The sequence below is a fragment of the Jaculus jaculus genome, chromosome 12, assembly GCF_020740685.1.
Source record: "Jaculus jaculus isolate mJacJac1 chromosome 12, mJacJac1.mat.Y.cur, whole genome shotgun sequence".
NCBI lineage: Eukaryota > Metazoa > Chordata > Mammalia > Rodentia > Dipodidae > Jaculus > Jaculus jaculus.
In genome coordinates this window covers 60,045,360-60,066,457 of record NC_059113.1, presented here as the reverse complement: position 1 = coordinate 60,066,457, position 21,098 = coordinate 60,045,360, and the positions used below count along the sequence as shown (strand labels likewise).

The 21,098-nt window shown below is 42.7% G+C and overlaps 1 protein-coding gene across 1 annotated transcript in view; it reads right to left on the bottom strand.

Annotated features, from left to right (window-relative positions):
- The window catches only part of Sgf29 (SAGA complex associated factor 29), a 43,632-nt gene extending 22,605 nt beyond the window's left edge, over positions 1–21,027 (bottom strand). The window contains exons 1-2 of the mRNA XM_004670239.2: positions 20,874–21,027; positions 10,558–10,653 (exon numbers count right to left, since the gene is read on the bottom strand). Coding sequence (XP_004670296.1) covers positions 10,558–10,632 — 75 coding nt within the window. The 5' untranslated portion in view covers positions 10,633–10,653; positions 20,874–21,027. The remainder of the gene's footprint in view (positions 1–10,557; positions 10,654–20,873) is intronic.
- Between the last annotated feature and the right edge of the window lie 71 nt (positions 21,028–21,098).

Sequence of the window (21,098 nt, the reverse complement as noted above, 5' to 3'; positions counted from 1 at the left end):
CCTGGAATTCACTATGAAGTCTCAGGGTGGCCTTGAATTCTTAGCAAACCTCCTGCCTCTGCTTCCCAAGTGCTAGGATTAAGGGCATGTGCCACCACATCCAGCATTTGTTTTTAATTTTTTATTTTTTTAATTTATTTATTTGAGAGTGACAAAGAGAGAAAGAGGCATATGTGTGTGTGTGTGTGTGTGTGTGTATGTATGTATGTATGTATATGGAGGGGGGGGGGAGGGGGAATGGGTATGCCAGGGCCTCCAGCTGCTGCAAACTCCAAATGCGTGTAGCCCCTTGTGCATCTGACTAATGTGGGTCCTGGAAAATCCAGCCTCGAACCGGGTCCTTAGGCATCACAGGCAAGTGCTTAACCACTAAGCCATCTCTCTAACCCATTATTTTATTTTTTAGGCAGGGTCTCACTCTAGTCCAGGCTGACCTGGAACTCACTACATAGCTCAGGCTGTCCTTGAATTAGAGTGATTATCTGACTTCAGCCTCCCGAACGCGAGGATTAAAGATGTGCATCACCATGCTTGGCTCTGCTAGGCTAAAATATTCTATGCAAACTTGCTGTAAGGTATAAATAGGGGCAGGTCCAAGGAAGACAAGTTGTTATTTGATTCATTTCAAGTTTTGAAAACTTCCGGTTAAGATGGCGGCATAGGTACCACGCCAAAGCAGCCTAGGGGGATAAAAACCAAAAGAACTCAGCAAAATACACACTTTTACTAAAAAGTGAAGTGTATAGGAAATTGCAGCAGCAGCAGAGAAGTAGAAGAGTTCAAGAGCATCCAGAGCCTGCACAGGCGGGAAAAGCGGCTCTGGCAGTTCAGCCAACCGCCGCCCAGAAAGCCGCCAGGCTCAGCTCCAGCCGCAGGAAAAGCCAGGTGCGGGAGCTTCCCCTCACACCGCGCTCTCCGCAACTCGGGAAACGTGAGGGGAGAGTGGCAGTGAGCAGCGGAGGAGCAGACCGCGAGGTAGAAGAACGCTTGGAGCAGCGAGAGAACCAGAGCAGTTGCGGCTCCCTCCCCTCCCCCACCATCTGAGCCCAGCTCCAGCGAACAGAGCAGCGGCCCAGGACACAGCCATGCCAACTTGGGCTGACAGTGGGACCCAAGCAGGAGCAGAGTTCGGCAGCAACATCAGCGGCTCCAGCACCGGTAACAGCGGCCCCAGCAGCAGCAGACCCAGTAGTGGCAGCAGCAGCTTCAGGAGGAGCAGCGGCAGTGGACACAGCAGCAGCAGCTTCAGCAGCAGTGGTGGCTCCAGCAATGGCAGCTACAGCAGCAGCAGAGGCAGCAGCAGCGGTGGGTCCAGCAGCAACACCTTCAGCAGCAGTGGCTACAGTCCCAGCAGGGGCAGCTTGAGCAGCAGCAGTTCCAGCAGCAGGGGTGCTGATCTGCAGGGCCACACTTGCCAGGCTCGGTTTGCCCCGCAGGAAAAGCAAGTGCCCAGCTCCAGAAATCAGAACAGCAGCCCGATGACCCAGGCAGCAACTTGGCTGAGACCAAAATCATCCAAGGTAACTGGGATTGCACCAAGGAAGGGTCTCACTTGGTCGAAAGCTGACTTGGATCCCTCAACAGACCAGAAATCTTAACCTCTTTGTTGATAGAGGATCTGGTCGTTATAATAACTACCCTTGCATACATACTCGGGGCTGTTTTTGATTGAATGTGTACAGTGTTTAGTTAAATTTTAGAATCTACCTGTATTTTATTCCACTCAGCCTGCTTGAATACTCCTATAGCAGGGAAACTCAACCCCTAAGAACATCTTTGTAGATACTCTGAGAGTCTTAAGAGCCACACCTAACACCTTAAGGTCCTAACTTGAAAATATATTACATCAAATCAATTGATACAGCTAAGAATACACAGCTAGCTAGAAAATCCAAGCATTAACTTAATCCAAGATGCAAAAATATATACATTATAACACAAGAAACACTAAAAAGCAAGACGATATAAATCCACCTAGAAGTATTAATGCATCAGAAATGTCCTCCAGTGAGAAAGAGTTAGAAGAAATGCCTGAGAAAGAGTTCAAAAGAATGATTATAAATATGTTCAAAGAGGTCAAAGAACACATCAAAACAATCAAAGAAGAAATCAAAGAGGAAATCAAAGGAATCAAAGAAGATGCAGGACACCAATTTAATGAAATAAAGAAGGCAATACAGGACATAAATAAGGAAATAGAAATAATAAAGAAAAACCAGTCAGAATTACTAGCAATGAAGAACACAGTTAATGAAATAAAAAACTCTGTAGAAAATCTCACCAGTAGGATGGATGAGGGAGAGGACAGAATATCTAAGCTAGAAGACCAGGTGGCAGACCTAATGCAGTCCAACAAAAAGAAAGACAAACTTATAGAAAAGTATGAGTGGGAATTTCAAGATATTTGGGACACTATGAAAAGATCCAATATAAGAATTCAGGGCATAGTAGAAGGAGAAGAACTCCACTCCAGAGGCATAGTAGGCATCCTCAACAAAATCATAGAAGAAAATTTCCCCCAAATTGGGAAAGAGGTGCCAATGCAGATACAGGAAGCCTTTAGAACCCCAGCCAGACAAAACCCAGAAAGAACCTCTCCTTGCCATATTATAATCAAACTTCCCAACACACACACCAAAGAAAAAATATTGAAAGCAGTTAGAGAGAAAAATCACTTTACCTACAAAAGGAAGCCCATCAGAGCCGGGCGTGGTGGCGCATGCCTTTAATCCCAGCACTAGGGAGGCAGAGGTAGGAGGATTGCCGAGAGTTCGAGGCCACCCTGAGACTACATAGTGAATTCCAGGTCAGCCTGGGCTAGAGTGAGACCCTACCTCAAAAAACCATAAAAAAAAAAAAAAAAGGAAGCCCATCAGGATTACAGCAGATTATTCAACAAAAACTTTTAAAGCCAGAAGGGCTTGGGGTGATATATTCCAAGTTCTGAAAGATAACAACTGTCAACCAAGGTTATTTTATCCTGCAAAGTTATCCATTCAAATAGACGGAGAAATAAAGACATTCCATGACAAAAGCAGGTTAAAGGAGTATTTGAAGACAAAACCAGCTCTACAGAAAATACTTGATAGAATCCTCCATGCTGAAGAAAAGGAAAAGCACACATATAAGGAACCTAGAAAAAACAAGCAATACTCAAATACTAGCTAACAGAAGAGAGCACAGGTAGAACCAGAAACACACACACACACAAAAAAAATGGCAAACATAAATACACACCTTTCAATAATATCTCTTAATATCAACGGCCTCAATGCCCCAACGAAAAGACATAGATTTGCAGACTGGGTTAAAAAGCAGGATCCTACAATTTGTTGTCTCCAAGAAACTCACCTTTCTACAAAGGATAGACATTATCTTAGGGTGAAAGGTTGGAAGACGGTGTTTCAAGCAAATGGGCCTAGAAAACAAGCAGGGGTTGCTATCCTAATATCAGACAGGGTAGACTTTAGTCCGACGTTAGTCAAGAAAGATAAGGAAGGTCACTTTATATTGATTAAGGGCACACTCCAACAGGAGGACATTACAATCCTAAACATATATGCACCTAACATGGGGTCTCCCAAATTCGTCAAACAAACACTATTAGAACTAAGGTCACAGATAACACCAAACACAGTGGTGGTGGGTGACTTTAACACCCCACTCTCATCAATTGACAGGTCATCTTGGGAAAGAATAAACAGAGAGGCATCTGGACTAAATGAGGTCATAGAAGGAATGGACTTAACAGATATATACAGGACATTTCATCCAAAGGCTGCAGAATATACATTCTTTTCAGCAGCACATGGAACATTCTCTAAAATAGACCATATATTAGGACACAAAGCAAATCTTAACAAATTCAGGAAAATTGAAATAATTCCTTGCATTCTATCTGACCACAATGGAATTAAACTACAAATCAGTAGCAAGAAAGGCTATAGAGCATACACAAAATCATGGAAACTAAACAATACACTACTAAATGATGAATGGGTCAATGAAGAAATCAAGAAGGAAATCAAAACATTTATAGAGTCAAATGATAATGAGAACACAACATACCAAAATCTCTGGGACACAATGAAGGCAGTTCTAAGAGGTAAATTTATAGCCTTAAGTGCCTATATTAAGAAATTAGAAAGGTCGCAAGTAAACGACCTAATGCTTCGTCTTAAAGCCTTAGAAAAAGAAGAACAAGGCAAACCAAAAATCAGTAGACGGGCAGAAATAATAAAGATTAGGGCAGAAATTAATGAAATAGAAACAAAAAGAACAATCCAAAGAATTAATGAAACAAAGAGTTGGTTCATTGAAAGGATAAACAAGATTGATAAACCCTTAGCAAATCTGACCAAAAGAAAGAGAGAAGAGACACAAATTAATAAAATCAGAGATGAACAAGGTAACATCACAACAGATTCCAGAGAAATTCAAAAAAACATAGGGACATACTATAAAAGCATATACTCCACAATGTATGAAAATCTGAAAGAAATGGATGATTTCCTTGATCTATATGACCTACCTAAATTAAATCAAAATGAGATTAATCACTTAAATAGACCTATAACAAACATGGAGATCAGAACAGTTATCAATAATCTCCCAACTAAAAAAAGCCCAGGCCCTGACGGATTCACTGCTGAATTTTACCAGACTTTTAAGGAAGAGCTAACACCATTGCTTCTTAAGCTTTTCCAGGAAATAGAAAAAGAAGGAATTCTACCAAACTCCTTCTATGAGGCCAGCATCACCCTGATTCACTTCAAGTTTTTTTTGGTTTTTGTCTTTGAAAGTCAGATTTAACTAAAGCCTATGGTAAACTGATAAATGTAATTACTGAGTCTATGTTCTAGATCAATTTCAATTTACACAAAGGATTACTGAAAACAACAAAATTCTCTCTGATGTGGTGGCTCATAATTTGCCAGGTATTTAAAAAGATTGTAATGTCCTGTTACTTAAAAAGAGGCAACTGGCCTGAATTCTAGGCCAGCCTGCCTCAAGACAGAACAAAAATTTGCCTTCGTTATTCCCAATGAACACATTTCCAAGTGTGTTAGATGTATTGATAAAGATTATCCCCAAAATGGTTGTCATGTCTTGCCTGCATTCATAGGTAAAAGTGTGTTATAGGTTTTTTAACAGGAGACATCCCAAATCAATAGGTTATATAAAATCTGTAGATATAAAACAAGTCTGGTTGTCAGGCAGACATTGTTGGTGACATGAATACTAAGAAAGGCTTTTTCTGTACAAATTTCCAATAAGATGGTTAAATCTTTGAAGCTAGACTACTGGCTTGTCAGTGGGTAAGAGAATTAATCAATTTGGTGTAGCTTCTCTGAATAGTCTTATAAGAAAGATGGTTAATTATTGGGTAAGATAAGATGATTGAAGGAATTAGAAAGAAATTTTTCAAAGTTGGACATACAATGCTCGTTAAAAAATGCTTTTTGAGGCCTAAAGTGAGATCAGGGGAAGAGACTAAGTAAAGGAAAGGTGGAGGGAGAGCTAATCATAATCTAAGAGGATGCAAATAAATCACTTGGAATCCTCTGGTTTCAGATAGTGGATCACTCAGGAGCCATAGATCGTTGTTAGAAAATTTTCAGTGCCAGGGATGGGATACCTCCAATGAGTTGTTGGCCAGGGAGGTCCCAGATGCCTTCAAAATATTATAGGCCATTGCCGAGGCCCTTGATTCCCCACCAGGAATAGATGGTAAGACTCTATTGCTGAAGACTCCACATACATGGGCTGCAAGGCCACTGAGAAATCCTGCTAGAACTGAGCTGGTAACCTCCTCGATGTAGACCAGCTGACAGAAAGCTGGAAGAAGCCATTCTACATGTAGTTCAATGGGAGAAAGAGATAACATCAGTGAAGATACTCAACAGTGGACACTGCAAGCCTTATAATTGGCCAGCCAGCCCAAATGAGCCAACGGGTGCAATAGTGGCCCGTCTGTCATGATGGAAACCAACTGCCCTCCAATTGAACTGGATGCCCACTCCATGGGAGGGAATACATCCCTGATACTGAAAACCTAAAACAGGTGTAGTCATGAGCCCTAGGGGTGTAACATCAACTGATGTCTGAAAAAATGAATATACTATGCTTATTAAACTGCCCAGTTAGCACTTCTCTTAATATTAATATCCTTATATTAACGCTACTTTTACTTTGAGTAGAGAAGCTCTTTTCAGATGACAGTGACTTTGGGATGACCCAGAAGGTATCAAAGTGCTGGAAAGAAGTGACTGGAGTACTGAGTAACATCTCGAGCACACCTTCCAAGGCTCAGGGTCTAATCGGAAGAGGTGACGGAAAGAATGTAAGAGCCAAAGGAAGGGTGGGACTCCTTACAACATGCTCCTCCAGACACAAAATAGCCTGGATATCCATGACCTCAGTGTCTGACACTACCTACACAAGACCATCATAAGAGGAGGAAAAGATCATGACATCAAAATAAAAGAGAGACTGATTGAGATGGAGAGGGGATATGATGGAGAATGGAGTTTCAAAGGGGAAAGTGGGAGGGGGGAGGGTATTACCATGGGATATTTTTTTTATAATCATGGAAAATGTTAATAAAAATTGAGAAAAAAGAAAGAAAGCATTAATAAACATGCCTTTATAGGTAGCTAGGTGTGTTGTCCATACCTTTAATTTCAGCATCCAGGAGGCTGAGGTAGGAGGATTGCTATGAGTTTCTCGGGTCAGCCTGGGGCTACATGGTGAGCTCTAGGGTAGAATGAGACCCTATCTCAAAGAAAACCTAAATAAACAAATAAATAAATGCCTTTATCCAAATAAACAAATAAAAAAATGCTTTTTGAGGACTGGGGAAATGGCTTAGCAGTTAAGGTGTTTGCCGGAGAAGCCTAAGGACCCTGGTTCAATTCCCCAGTACCCACATTAGCCAGATACACAAGGGAGCGTGTGCATCTGGAGTTAGTATGCAGTGGCTGGAGGCCCTGTTGTGCCCATTCTCTCATTCTCTCTTTCAAATAAATAAATAAATATTAAAAAGAAAAAAATGTTTTTGAGTGGAACTTAAATCAGAATGTTAAAGTATGTAGATAAAGGTGCGCATATGTAAAAAGATATAGGAGATCTAAAAAGACCAAATTTTGGTAGCCTTCATATATGTTAACAACAAACACACAGAGGATGAAATCAGAGAATCACTCCCATTCACAATTGCATCAAAAAAAAAATAAGGTATCTTGGAATAAACCTAACGAAGGAAGTAAAGAATCTCTACCATGAGAACTTTAAAACACCCAAGTGAGAAATTGCAGAAGACACTAGAAAGTAGAGACACATCCCTTGTTCCTGGATTGGAAGAATCAATATTGTGAAAATGGCAATCTTACCTAAAGCAATCTACACATTTAATGCAATCCCTATCTAAATTTCAAAGGCATTCTTCATGGAAATAGAAAAAACAATCCAAAAATTCATTTGGAATCACAAAAAAACCTCAAATATCGAAAATAATACTGAGCAACAAAAATAAGGCTGGTGGTATCACCATCCCTGATTTTAACCTATACTACAGAGCCATAGTAACAAAAACAGCATGGTTCTGGCACAAAAACAGACATGTAGATCAGTGGAACAGAATAGAGGACCCAGATGTAAGCCCAAGTAGCTATAGCCACCTGGTATTCGATAAAAATGCCAAAAATACACATTGCAGAAGACAGCCTCTTCAGCAAATGGTGTTGGGAAAACTGGATATATATGTGCAGAAGGATGAAAATAGATTCTTCTCTCTCGCCATGCACAAGAATTAAGTCCAAATGGATTAAAGACATTAACATCAGACCTGAAACTCGGAAGCTGCTAGAGGAAAAAGTAGGGGAAACCCTTCAACATATTGGTCTTGGCAAGGAATTTCTGAATACAACCCCAATTGCTCAGGCAATAAAACCACAGATTAATCACTGGGACCTCATGAAATTACAAAGATTTTGCACTGCAAAGGACATTGTGAATAAAGCAAAGAGGCAACCTACAGAATGGGAAAAAATCTTTGCCAGCTATATATCTGATAGAGGATTAATATCTAGGATATACAAAGAACTCAAAAAGTGAAATAAAAAGGAATCAAACAAGCCAATCAAAAAATGGGCTATGGAGCTAAACAGAGCATTCTCAAAGGAAGAAATACGAATGGCATATAAGCATCTAAAAAAAAAGTTCTACATCACTAGTCATCAGGGAAAGGCAGATTAAAACTACATTGAGATTCCATCTCACTCCTGTCAGATTGGCCACCATCATGAAAACAAATGATCATAAATGTTGGTGGGGATGTGGAAAAAGAGGAACCCTTCTACACTGCTGATGGGAATGCAATCTGGTCCAGCCATTGTGGAAATCAGTGTGGAGGTCCCTAAAACGGCTAAAGATTGATCTACCATATGACCCAGCTATAGCACTCCTAGGCATATATCCAAAGGACTCATCTCATTTCCTTAAAAGTACGTGCTCAACCACGTTTATTGCTGCTCAATTTATAATAGCTGGGAAATGGAACCAGCCTAGATGTCCCTCAACAGATGAGTGGATAATGAAGATGTGGCACATTTATACAATGGAGTTCTACTCAGCAGTAAAGAAAAATGAAGTTATGAAATTTGCAGAAAAATGGATGGACTTGGAAAGGATTATACTAAGTGAGGTAACCCAGGTCCAGAAAGCCAAGCGCCACATGTTCTCTCTCATATGTGGATCCTAGCTACAGATGATTGGGCTTCTGCATGAGAATGAAAATACTTAGTAGCAGAGGCCAGTAAGGTAAAAAGGAGATATAAAGGGAAGAGAAAGGAAGGGAGGAGGGTACTTAATAGGTTGATATTGTATATATGTAAGTACAATGATTGAGATGGGGAGGTAATATGATGGAGAATGGAATTTCAAAGGGGAAAGTGTCGGGGGTAGGGAGGGAGTTACCATGGGATATTTTTTTATAATCATGGAAAATGTTAATAAAAATTTAAAAAATTTTAAAAATAAAAAATAAAAAGACCAAATTTTGAAAAAAATTGATTTCCTTTTATAAGAAACAAAAAGCTAATTTTCAGGCTAAACCTAGTGTGCAAGTCTGTCACTATCCCACACTGACTATTTCAAATAACAAGCAAACTGGGCTTGACACCACTACTGTACCTGTCATATGAGCACCCTGCTAAATGACTGCAGTGCTTAAGAGAGCACAGGTCATGAGGCCATGGGGATGAGCTCAACAGGCCTGGTCTGTCCAAACCCTACACAGTCTATTTTTTTTTTTTTTTCCAACATAGTGTCTCACTCTAGCTCAGGCTGACCTGGAATTCACTCTATAGTCCCAAGCCGGCCTTGAATTCACAGTGATCCTCTCTCTGCCTTCCAAGTGCTGGGATTCTAGTGTGTACTACCAGACCCAGTTTTTCCTGACAGTTTTGTTTGTTTATTTGTTTTTAAGCCTTACGCATTCTAAAGAGAGGTTTGGCCCTTGGCAAGACCCTGGGAGGCAAATCTAAACCTCTGGAGTATCTACATAGAATTACTTACTTATTTATCATTATTATTATTATGTATATTATTTGGGGGGGTATGATTTTTCTAGGTAGGGTCTCACTCTAACCCAGGCTGACCTGGAATTCACTCTGTAGTCCCAGGTTGGCCTCAAACTCACAGCAATCCTCCTATCTCCTGAGTGCTGGGATCAAGGGTGTGCACGAAACTGTAAATTTATATGCTATGTAAATTATCTTTCAATATAGTATTAATCTCAAATCTTCAAACTGATTAAAGTGGCTAGAGGTCCTGGCTCACCAATTCTCATTATCTCTCTTTTTCATTCTCTCTCTCTCTGCCTCTTTCAAATGAATAAATAAAAATAAAATAAAATATTGAAAAAAGAAAACCCAGGGCTGGAGAGATGGCATGGCGGTTAGGTGCTTGCTTGCAAAGCAAAAGGACCTTGGCTTGATTCCCCAGGTCCCACATAAGCCAGATGCACAAGGTAGCGCATGCATCTGGAGTTTGTTTGCAGTGGCTGGAGGCCCTGATGCACCCATTCTCTCTCTCCCCCTCTGTCTCCTCCTTTGTCATTCTCTCTCTCAAATAAATAAATAAATAAAAATAAAACAAAACAAAAAGAAAACCCTATAGGGGGCTGGAGAGATTGTTCAGTGGTTAAGGCCCCTGCCTGGAAAGCTTAATGATCAGGGTTCAATTCCCCTGTACCCACATAAAGCCAGATATACAAAGTAGCACATGGGTCTAGAGTTTGTTTGCAGTGGTAAAGGCTGGAGCTCCCATTCTCTCTGTCTGTCTCTCTTCTCTCTCTCTGCTTGCAAATAAATAAATAAAATGGAAAAAGTAAGCCTTATAGGCATGGCATGTAGACACAACTTCCTGCCTCTCTCCATTATATCATCTTAGTTCCTGCATGTTCAATGTCTCTGAAGCCAGCTCCTACCCAGCCCAGAGATCTCAGTATCATAGCCCACCACACTCCTCTGAGGAGTGAAGGCTGTGGCTTTTTACCTGGGTTTGCTTGATCAGCTGATGGAGCTCTGTGAGAAGTTCTGCAATGCGGGAATCAGCAGAAACGAGGGCCATGGTATGGACTTGTGAGGGTGCCTGGTGGGAGAGGAAGACCAGAAGTTGAACTGCAACCCTTCAAAGGGTGTGGTGAAGCCATAACCCCTGGTACTTATAAATATGACCCAATTTGGAAACAGTCTTTGCAGAGACAAAATAAGAGTTCAAGCTGAGCATGGTGGCACGTGCCTTTAATCCTCCAGAGACTGAGGTAGGAGGATCACTGTGAGTGTGAGGCCAGCCTAAGACTACATAGTGAATACCAGGTCAGCCTGAGCTAGAGTGAGACCCTACCTCAAAAAACAAACAAACAAAAAAGAGGTAAATATAGGAGTAGGAATGGGCCCTTATTCCAGGGTAACTAGTGTCCTTATAAGAAGAAATAGACATACAAAAGGCAACCATATGACCTCTTTTGTTTTTCGAGGTAGGGTCTCACTCTAGCCCAGACTGACCTGGAATGAACTCTGTATTCTCAGGGTGGTCTCATGGTGATCCTCCTATCTCTGCCTCCCAAGTACTGGGATTAAAGGCTTACACCACCATGCCTGGCTCTCCAGCTCTCTTTTTTAAAAATATTATTTATTAGGCTGGAGAGATGGCTTCCTGGTTAAGGTACTTGACCACAAAGCCTAAGAACCCAGGTTTGATTCCTCAGGACCCACATAAAGCCAGATACACAAGATGGCGCATACATACAAAAGAGGCAGAAACTGGCTAGCCTCAAATTCACAGCAGTCCTCCTACTTTTGCCTCCCAAGTGCTGGGATTAGAAAAGTGAGCCATCATGCCCAGCACTTTCTTTTATTTTAAGGCACCTAATTTGTGCTAATTTTTTATGATGGCCCTGAGAAACTAATATAGCAAATTATCCTGGAATTTTACCCTACTCCAGTATGTTTGTAGTCAACATACTCAACCAAGTCAAAGAGTGTTCGTTAGGTGCCTTCCAAGGCCTTCCTAGCTTTCCTGTCAACATGCTGACAATGACTTGAGTTCTGTCTTTATTTCTCAATCTACAAAATGGGAATCACATCTGTTAAGGTTTAAGAGTTTCAAATAATCAGGGCATGGTGCCGCATGCCTTAATCCCAGCACTTGGGAGGCAGAGGGCAGAGGATCTCCATGAATTCAAGGCCAGCCAGAGTACACAGTGAATTCCAGGTCAGCCTGGGCTAAAGCGAGACCCTACCCCAAAACCCACCCCCTAAATATAAGTTTCAAATAAAACCTTTAAAATATTTATACAGTCGGGCATGGTGGCACATGCCTTTAATCCCAGCACTCAGGAGGCAGAGGCAGGAGGACTGCTGAGAGTTTGAGGCCACCCTGAGACTACATAGTAAATTCCAGGTCAGCCTGAGCTAGAGCAAAACCCTATCTTGAAATTAAAAAATAAATAAATAAATTATATATATACACACACACACACACATATATATAAAACAGAAAGAGAGAGAATGAGTATACCAGGGCCTCTAGCCACTGCAAATGAACTCCAGACACATGCATCACTTTGTGCAACTGGCTTTATATGGGTATTGGGGAATCAAACCTAGGTCTTTAGGTTTTGCAGGCAAGTTCCTTAACTGCTGAGCCATCTATCTAGTCCCCCCCCCTTTTTTTAATTTCTCAGCACTAGGAATTGAATCCAGGCCCATCCCCTTGTTACCCAAGCACTTACCAACAAACTACATCCCAGCACTTCTTCTTAACTTTATTTTTCTTTTTCAAGGTAGGGTCTCACTCTAGCTCAGGCTGACCTGGAATTCACTATGTGGTCTCAGGGTGGCCTCAAACTCACAGCGATTCTCCTACCTCTGCCTCCCGAGTGCTGGGATTAAAAGCATGAGCCACCACACCGGGCTCATTATTTTATTTTTTCTTTTGAGGTAGAGTCTCACTCACTCCAGCCCAGGCTGACCTGAAATTCACTCTATTCTCAGGGTAACCTCGAATTCACAGCGATCCTCCTATCTATGCCTCCCAAGTGCTGGGATTAAAGGCGTATGCCACCACACCCAGTCACTTTTTAAGAGAGAGGGTTTGAGAGAGGATTTAGCTATGTTGCCCAAGCTGGCTTTGAACTTGTGAGTTGTCTGCCTCAGCCTCCAGAGTAGCTAGAATTACAGTTAAGCCTCACCACACCCAACTTCAAATAAGACTCTTTATAAAGATACTTTTACTTTCTAAGTCAAAAACCACTGTCCCATTTTTACAACCCTAATTTAATAGCCTAAAAAAGACATGAAAGATGAAAAGCTGAACATAGTGGCATACACCTTTAATCCTAGCCCTTGGGAAGCTACGGTAAGAGGATTGCTGTGAGTTAAGGCCACCATGGACTATACAGACTGACATACAGGTCAGCCTAGGCTAGAGTGAGACCCTGCTTCAAACAAATGTGGGCTGGAGAGATGGCACAGTGGTTAAAAGTGCTTACTTACAAAGCCAGCCAGCCTTGGTTCAAGTCCTCAGTATACATGTAAAGCCAGATGCATAAAGTGGCACATGCATCTGAAATTCATTTGCAATGGCAAGAGACCCTGTCTTTCTCTTCCTCTCTCTCTCTCCTTGCAAACAAACAAATAAATAATATTTTTTAAATATTTTATTTATTTGTCAGAGAGAGAATGGATGTGCCAGGCCCTCTAATGACTGCAAACGAACTCCAGATGTATGCACCACCTTGTGCATCTGGCTTATGTGGGTACTGGGGAATCAAACCTGGGTTCTTAGGCTTTGCAGACAAGCGCCTTAACCAGTAAGACATCTCTCCAGCCTAATAAATAATATTTTTTTTTAAAGAGAACTGGAGAATCAGGCATGGTGGCACAGCCTTTAATCCCAGCACTTGGGAAGATCACTATGAGACCACCCTGAGAATACAGAGTGAATTCCAAGTCAGCCTGGGCTAGAGTGAGACTCTACCTCAAAAAACCAAAACAAAACAAGAAAAGAGCCGGATGCTGGGCATGATGATGTACGCCTTTAATCCCAGCACTTGGGAGGCAAAGGTAGGAGGATCGCTGTGAGTTTAAGGCCAGCTTGATACTGCACAGTGAACTCCAGGTCAGCCTGGACTAGAGCAAGAACCTACCTTGGGAAAAAAAGAGGTCTAGGGAGATGGTTAGCAGTTAAGCCACTTGCTGCCAAGCTTAAGGACACAGATTCAATTCCCCAGGACCCATGTAAGCCAAATGCACAAGGTTGCACATGCATCTAGAGTTCATTTGCAGTGGCTTGAGGCCCTGGCATGCCCATTCTCTCTCTCAAATAAATAAATGAAATAAAATAATTGGGAGGAGGGTTTGAGGTAGGGTCTCACTCTAGCCCAGGCTGACCTGGAACTCACTATGTAGTCTAAGGGTGGCCTCGAACTCACGGCAATCCTCCTACCTCTGTCTCCCGAGTGCTGGGATTAAAGGCGTGCACTACCACGCCCAGCTTGATAAATATTTTTTATAAAAGATTTGGCCTGGGAGGTGACAAACCAGCAGAAGAATCTGTTTTGTTTTATAGATGGCAGAGAAAACAAAGAAGAAACAGGATCCATCGATAACACAAAAAATAGCCAATTGCACACTTGCTGCCTCTACCACATCTGCTGGGACCAAAGAGAAATTGCAGAGGAAGCAGAGAAATGAATACTGCTCTTACTGATAGCCCAGGCTGGAGAGTTGGCTCAGCGGTTAAGGCGCTTGCCTGCTAGCCTGACAATCAGCTCCAGGGTGATGGTGACAGACACAGTGATCAATCAAAATCTATGAAAGCAGAAATCCAGAGGTTACAGAGAACTCAAAACTACATCAAGCCAGGCATGGTGGCACATGCCTTTAATCCCAGCACTCAAGAGGCAGAGGAAGGAGGATCTCTGTGAGTTTGAGGCCACCCTGAGAATGCACAGTGAATTCCAGGTCAGAATGAGACCCTACCTCAGAAAGAAAAATATATATATGACAATTAATGAGAAAGAAGGCTCTTAATGGGAGGGGGAGAAGGGAGATGAATTGAGTGGTGGGGAGAAGATCAAAATACCTTTAATCCCAGCACTTGGGAGGCAGAGGTAGGAGGATTGCTGTGAGTTCAAGGATACTCTAAGACTATAGAGTGAGTTCCAGGTCAGCCTGGGCTAGAGTGAGACCCTACCTCAAAAGAATAAAAATAATAATAATAATAAATATCTTGCTCAAGGTAAGATTAAATGTTTATTACGAAAGTAAAATGTTTTTCCTACGAAAAGATAATAGGAAAATAATAAAATGACAATAAAAGGCAAAAAGAGAAAGCTGTAACTAGGCGTATTGGTTTGAATCAGATGACCCTCCAAAACTCCTGTTTTGAATGCTTTGTTCCCCAGAGGGTGGCAATTTCGGGAGGTGGCACCTTGCTGGAGGAGGTACGTTGCTGGGAGCAGGCTTAGTTGTATTATAGCCAGCTCCCTCTTGCCAGAGCTCAGCTCACTCTCCTGCAGCTGTGACAAAAGTGATGCCCATCCTCTGCTTATGCCACGCTTTCCCCTGCCATCATGAAGCTTCTCAAGACTGTTAAGCCAAAATAAACCCTTTCCTCCCATCAGTGCTTTTGGTCATGTGTATTGTCCCAGCAATGAGAAGGTAATAACAGAAAACTGATATCAGTATAGTGGGGTTGCTTCTGCTAGAAACCTATATGGCTTTTGCTCTTTTGGAATGAATTTGTGGGAGGAATATGGAAGGATCTGAAACCTTGGAACAAGAGTACCTTGCTCACAAAAAAAAAAAAAAAAAAAAGCAAAGCAAAGCAAAGCATGATGGTGCACACCTTTAATCCAACACTTGGGACTCAGGAAGCAGAGGTAAGAGGATCACTATGGGTTTGAGGCCAGCCTGAGATTACATAGTGAATTCCAGGTCAGCCTTTTTTTTTTTTCCCTTGGTTTTTTGAGGTAGGATCTCACTCTAGCCCGAGCTAACCTGGAATTCACTACGTAATCTCAGGGTGACCACAAACTCATAGTGATCCTCCTACCCCTGCCTCCTGAATGCTGGGGATTAAAGGCATGTGCCAATATGCCCAGCCAAAAAAAAAAAACAAGAAAACAAAAAAACTTTTTATTAACAATTTCCATGCATATATACATTGTATCCTGATGATAATCCCTTCCCACAACCCTCCTTTCTCTCTCCTCTGCTAGACCCCTCCACTGAACTTCTGTTACATTCCAAACAGTCCCTCTTCTATTTTGATTTTTTTTTTTTTCTTACTGCCCTCATATTCTACAGGTCTTGTGCAGGTAGCAAAAGCTGCTGTGAGATCATAAATGCAACCACCATTTTGTGTTCCAAAGCACTCCTCCCAATTATTTTTTTGGTTTTTATTTATTTTTATTAGGCTTCTAAGCCACAATGTCATCCTAGACTGGCCTCAAATTTATAATCCTCCTGCCTCTGCTTCCTGAGTGCTGGAATTATAGGCATGTGTTACCATGCCTGGCAAGGTCCTGGGCTTGATCCTTAGCACCACAAGAAAAAAAGTATTATAAGACCTAAGTAAACAGATTTCATATTCATGGGTCAGAAGGCAGAATACTTTTCAGAAAGCTGTACTCCTAAGGTTCATCTACAGACTCAATGTAATCCATTCAAAATCCCAGGTGGGAGCCAGGCATGATGGCATATATCTCTTTTAGTCCCACCACTCCAGGGGCAGAGGTAGGAGGAACTTGGTGAGTTCAAGATCAGCCTGGAACTACAGAGTAAGATCCAGGTCAACCTGAGCTAAAGTGAAACCCTACCTAGGGGAAAAACACACACACACACACTCACTCTCTTAAAAAAGGCTGGAGAGATAGCTTAGTGGCTAAGGATCTTGCCTGTGAAGCCAAAGGACCCAAGTTCAATTCTCTGGTACCCACACAGGCCAGATGAAAAAGGTGGCACATGCATCTGGAGTTCCTTCACAGTGGCTAGAAGCCCTGGTATACCCATTGTCTCTCTTTCCCTCTCCTCTCTCTCTTAAAAAAAAATAATAATTAAAAAAAAAACTTTAAACCCTTTAAAAAAATCCCAGCTGGTGTCTTTGTAGAAATTGACAAACTTGCCAGGCATGGTAGCACCTGCCATTACTCCTTCCTTGCACTCGAGAGGAGAGGTAGGAAGATCATGATGTAGTCTCAAGGTGGTCTCAAGCTTTCAGCAATCCTGTTACTTCTACCTCCTGAGTTCTGTGTGTACCAAGACATCCAGCCAAAAAATTTTTATTTTTTTTTTTTTGGCCTAATTTATTGTATTTTATTTTTTCTCAAATTTTTTTTAATTTTTTTATTTATTTATTTGAGAGCGACAGACACAAAGAGAAAGACAGATAGAGGGAGAGAGAGAGAATGGGCGCGCCAGGGCTTCCAGCCACTGCAAACGAACTCCAGATGCGTGCGCCCCCTTGTGCATCTGGCTAATGTGGGACCTGGGGAACCGAGCCTCGAACCGGGGTCCTTAGGCTTCACAGGCAAGTGCTTATCCGCTAAGCCATCTCTCCAGCCCATTTTCTCAATTTTTTAAAAACATTTTCCATGATTTAAAAAAAAATAAAAAATAAAACATTTTCCATGATTTAAAAAAATATCCCATGGTAATACCTTCCTTCCCCCACTTTCCCCTTTGAAATTTCATTCTCCATCATATCCCCTCCCCATCTCAATCATTCTCTTTTATTTTGATGTCATGATCTTTCTCTCCTCGTATAATGGTCTTGTGTAGGTAGTGTCAGGCACTATGAGGTCATAGATATCGAGGCCATTTTATGTCTGGAGGGTGAAAAATTTTTTAATATTTTTATTTATTTATTTGCAAGCAGAGAGAGACAGAGAGAAGAGAAAGGGAGAAAATGGGTGCACCAGGCCTCTAGCTGCTGCAACCAAACTCCAGATGCATGCACCAGTTTGTGCATCTGGCTCTATGTGGGTACTGGAGAACCAAACCCAGGTCATTAGGCTTTGCAGGCAATCTCGGAAGCTAAGCAGGGTCAGTCCTGGTTAGTACTTGGATAGGAGATGTTGAAGAGACAAAGTATGCTATTACCCATGTAGCAGAATATTATTCAACAGTAAAAATAAATGAAGAACTGCAGAACATACTGATACTTATCTGTCTCCCAGCATGCAGGAGGTAGAGATAAAAGTATTGTGCATTTCAGACCACTTGGGAACTTCCAGCTGTGGGTGAATTTTTCCCTCGGCTGGGCCTGGGTTGGCTCAGTCTAGGCCCTGGCCCAGCAAGAAGGGCCCATAGTCCTTACTCTCCATGTGGGCTCTTTATCCCCTCCAGCTCCTCACATGGCAGGAGCTCCTTGAACCTTCTTTCCTCTTTCCACACTTTTTCCCCCAGATCCAAACTGGTCACATGGACTCCTGGGTTCTCCCCATTTTATCTCCCCTTACGTCCCAGCCTTTCCCTTTCCCCACTCCTTTGTAAAATCTGAATAAAATGTGATATTTTAAAAATCAAAAAAAGTATTGTGCATTTCATAACAGCATGAAGTACATAATGAGACCCTGTCTCAAAAATAAAAGTACTGGGGCTGGAGAGAGGGCTTAGTGGCTAAGGCACTAGCCTATGAAGCTAAAGACCCATGTTCTACTCTCCAGATCCCACATAAGCCAGACCCACAAAGGTGAGCCAAGCACAAGGTCGCACAAACCCACTAGATAGTGTAGGCATCTGGAGTTCAATTGCAGTGGTTAAGGCCCTGGGACTCTGGCGTGCCAATTCTCTGTCTCTTGCTCTCTCTAAAATGAATAAAAAAATAAAAGTACTGATATATGCTTTGACATGGATGAATCTTGAAGCCAGTCACCACAAGACCATTTTATATTCTTTTTCAAGATAATGTCTCACCAAATATCCCAGGCTGACCTCAAACTCACAATCTTCTTCCCTCAGCCTCCCAAGTGCTAGGATTATAGTCATGTGCATAGTGCCCAGCTATATGTTTCCATTAATAAAAAAGACTCAGAATAGGCAAATCCTTGGAAAACAGTAAGAAAGACATAGGTGAGAAAAGGAAAACTATTCATGAGGATAAGCTTCTTTGCCAGGTGATGAAATTGGGTATAACAATGCCCACTTTGGCCCTAGGCAAACATTAATATACTTTTTATTTTATTTTTTTTTAACATTTTATTTTTACTTATTTGAGAGAAAGAGAGAGAGAATGGGCAAGCCAGGGCCTCTGGCCACTGGCCACTGCAAACAAACTCTAGATGCATGTAACACCTTGTGCATCTGGCTTATGTGGGTTCTGGGGAGTTGAACCCTACCTCTCCCTCCTGAGTGCTGGGAATAAAGGGGTGGGCCACCACGCCCAGCTGGCACAAGCTTTTATGTGGATGTGCATTATCATTTCCAAGCATCTATCAAGGAGTGGAATAACTGAATCAACTGGTGCCTCCATTTGTGGCCTTCAGAGGTACTACCAGCCTATTTCCACAATGGGTAAGCTAGTTTACATTTCCACCAGCAATGTTCATGAAGTTCTGTATCTCTCCCTCTGTGCCAACACAAGCTATTGTCTGTCTTTTATTTACTACAGCCATCCTAGTACCTCTTGCTGTGTGTGTATGTTTTTACTGCAGTTCAGGAGATCTGGGGATGATTCCAGGGCCTTGTATGTGCTAGGCACGTATTCTATATACCATGAAATACTCCAAGTTTTATGGCACTCATGAGGCTGAAACAAGAGGACCACCCTGAGCAAAAGAATGCCCAGGGAGTGAACAGAGACTAGATCTAGGGTTAGGCATTTCGGTGGTACAACTATTAGTGAAAAGGAGCAGGAATTATTAGAGGATAGAGAGGGTTCAAAGCAAAGGAAGTGGATGGCTAGCAAGCCAAATGAAAATGGTTCAAAAACTAGTGGTGAGGGACTGGAGAAGGCTCAGCCATTAAGGCTCTTACCTGCAAAGTCTAAGGACCTAAGTACAATTCCCCATCACCTACATAAAGGCAGATGCACAAGGTGGTGTATGCATCTGGTTTGTCTGTGATGACTAGAGGTCCTGGTGTGCCCATTCTCATTCTCTCTCTCTCTCTCTCTCTCTCTCTCTCACACACACACACACACACACACACACACACACTCACAGACACATTCTTTCTATCCCTATTAAATATATATATTTAATGCCAGGTATGTTGGCGCATGCCTTTAATCCCAGCACTCAGGACAGCCTGAGCTAGAGTGAGACCCTATCTCAAAAAACTAAAAAAACTAAAAAAACTTAAAAAAAAAAAAAAAAAAACTAGTGATGAGCTGGGAATACTTAGCAGCATGCCTGTAACCCGTAAGCCTGTAACCCCAGTACTTGGGAGGGGAAGTGGGAGGATGTGGAATCCTGGGTTCAAAGCCAGCCGGGAATATTCAGCAAGACCCGACCTTAAAACAAAACATTAGGGGTGGGGTGGGGGAGAAAGCCATGGTGATCAACTGCATCAAATTTTTCTACAGGACTTAGAACTAACTTTATCATTGAACTTGGCAACCCAGAGGTCACTGGTGGGTTTGGCAGAGCCTACCTGGAGAAGACTAAACAGAGCCTGCTACGGTAGGTGGTGATGCGGAGAGGCTGAAGCCCTTAGCTACACATGTGAGCAAAGAAACTAAGGGAAGCTGGGAGGTGAGGAAGGATGGCGTTGATCTGTTGGTAAAATGAGTACTTTTTCTGTTTGCTTGTTTTGTTTTGTTTTTTTCCGAGGTAGGGCCTCACTGTAGTTCAGGCTGACCTGGAATTCACTATGTACTCTCAAGGTGGCCTCGAACTCACAGCGATCCTCTACCTTTGCCTCCCAAGTGCTAGGATTAAAGGCGTGCACCACCATGCCTGGCTAAAATGTGTTTTTAAGTCGGAGGTGGTTGCACACACCAGTAATTCCGGTATTCAGATGGTTGGGCAATTCAAGACTACCCTGGTCTACAGAGAGACCTGTTTCAAGGATGAGTTCATAAAATGCGCTTTTAGTAAAAAGTGCTGTTGTTCGGACCTCACACCTGGCTGACTTCCCCAAGGGTCCCAGCCCAGGACCAGCAGGACAGGGCGCACGCGCAGACCCAAGGAGCCTGACGCCCGGCCCACTGAACCGAGTCCCGCCCCTTCCCGCCCAGGGCGCGTGCGCGCCTCCTGAAGCCGCCAGTGCGAGGCAAGGAACGGGGCGCCGGGAGGAGATGCTGGCCCTCCGCTCCCGCGCTCCCCGGGAGCTCCCATGCCGTAGTTCAGCCTCGCTTACCGAGTTTCGGGCGAAACCAGCACGTCACGCTGGTAACTGCGACGGCGGGTGCAGGCGCGTCCCTGGAACGCCTTCTCACAGCCTGGGCAGGAGCGCACCCGAGTTCGAAGATTCGCGGCACGTCAAGAACCCCGCACGCTTTTTCCCTTATGAAGCTGGGTCGGGCGCGGAGGACTCCTCTGCGCATGCCCGGTCCTCCTCTGTGACGTGCCGCACTACACCCTG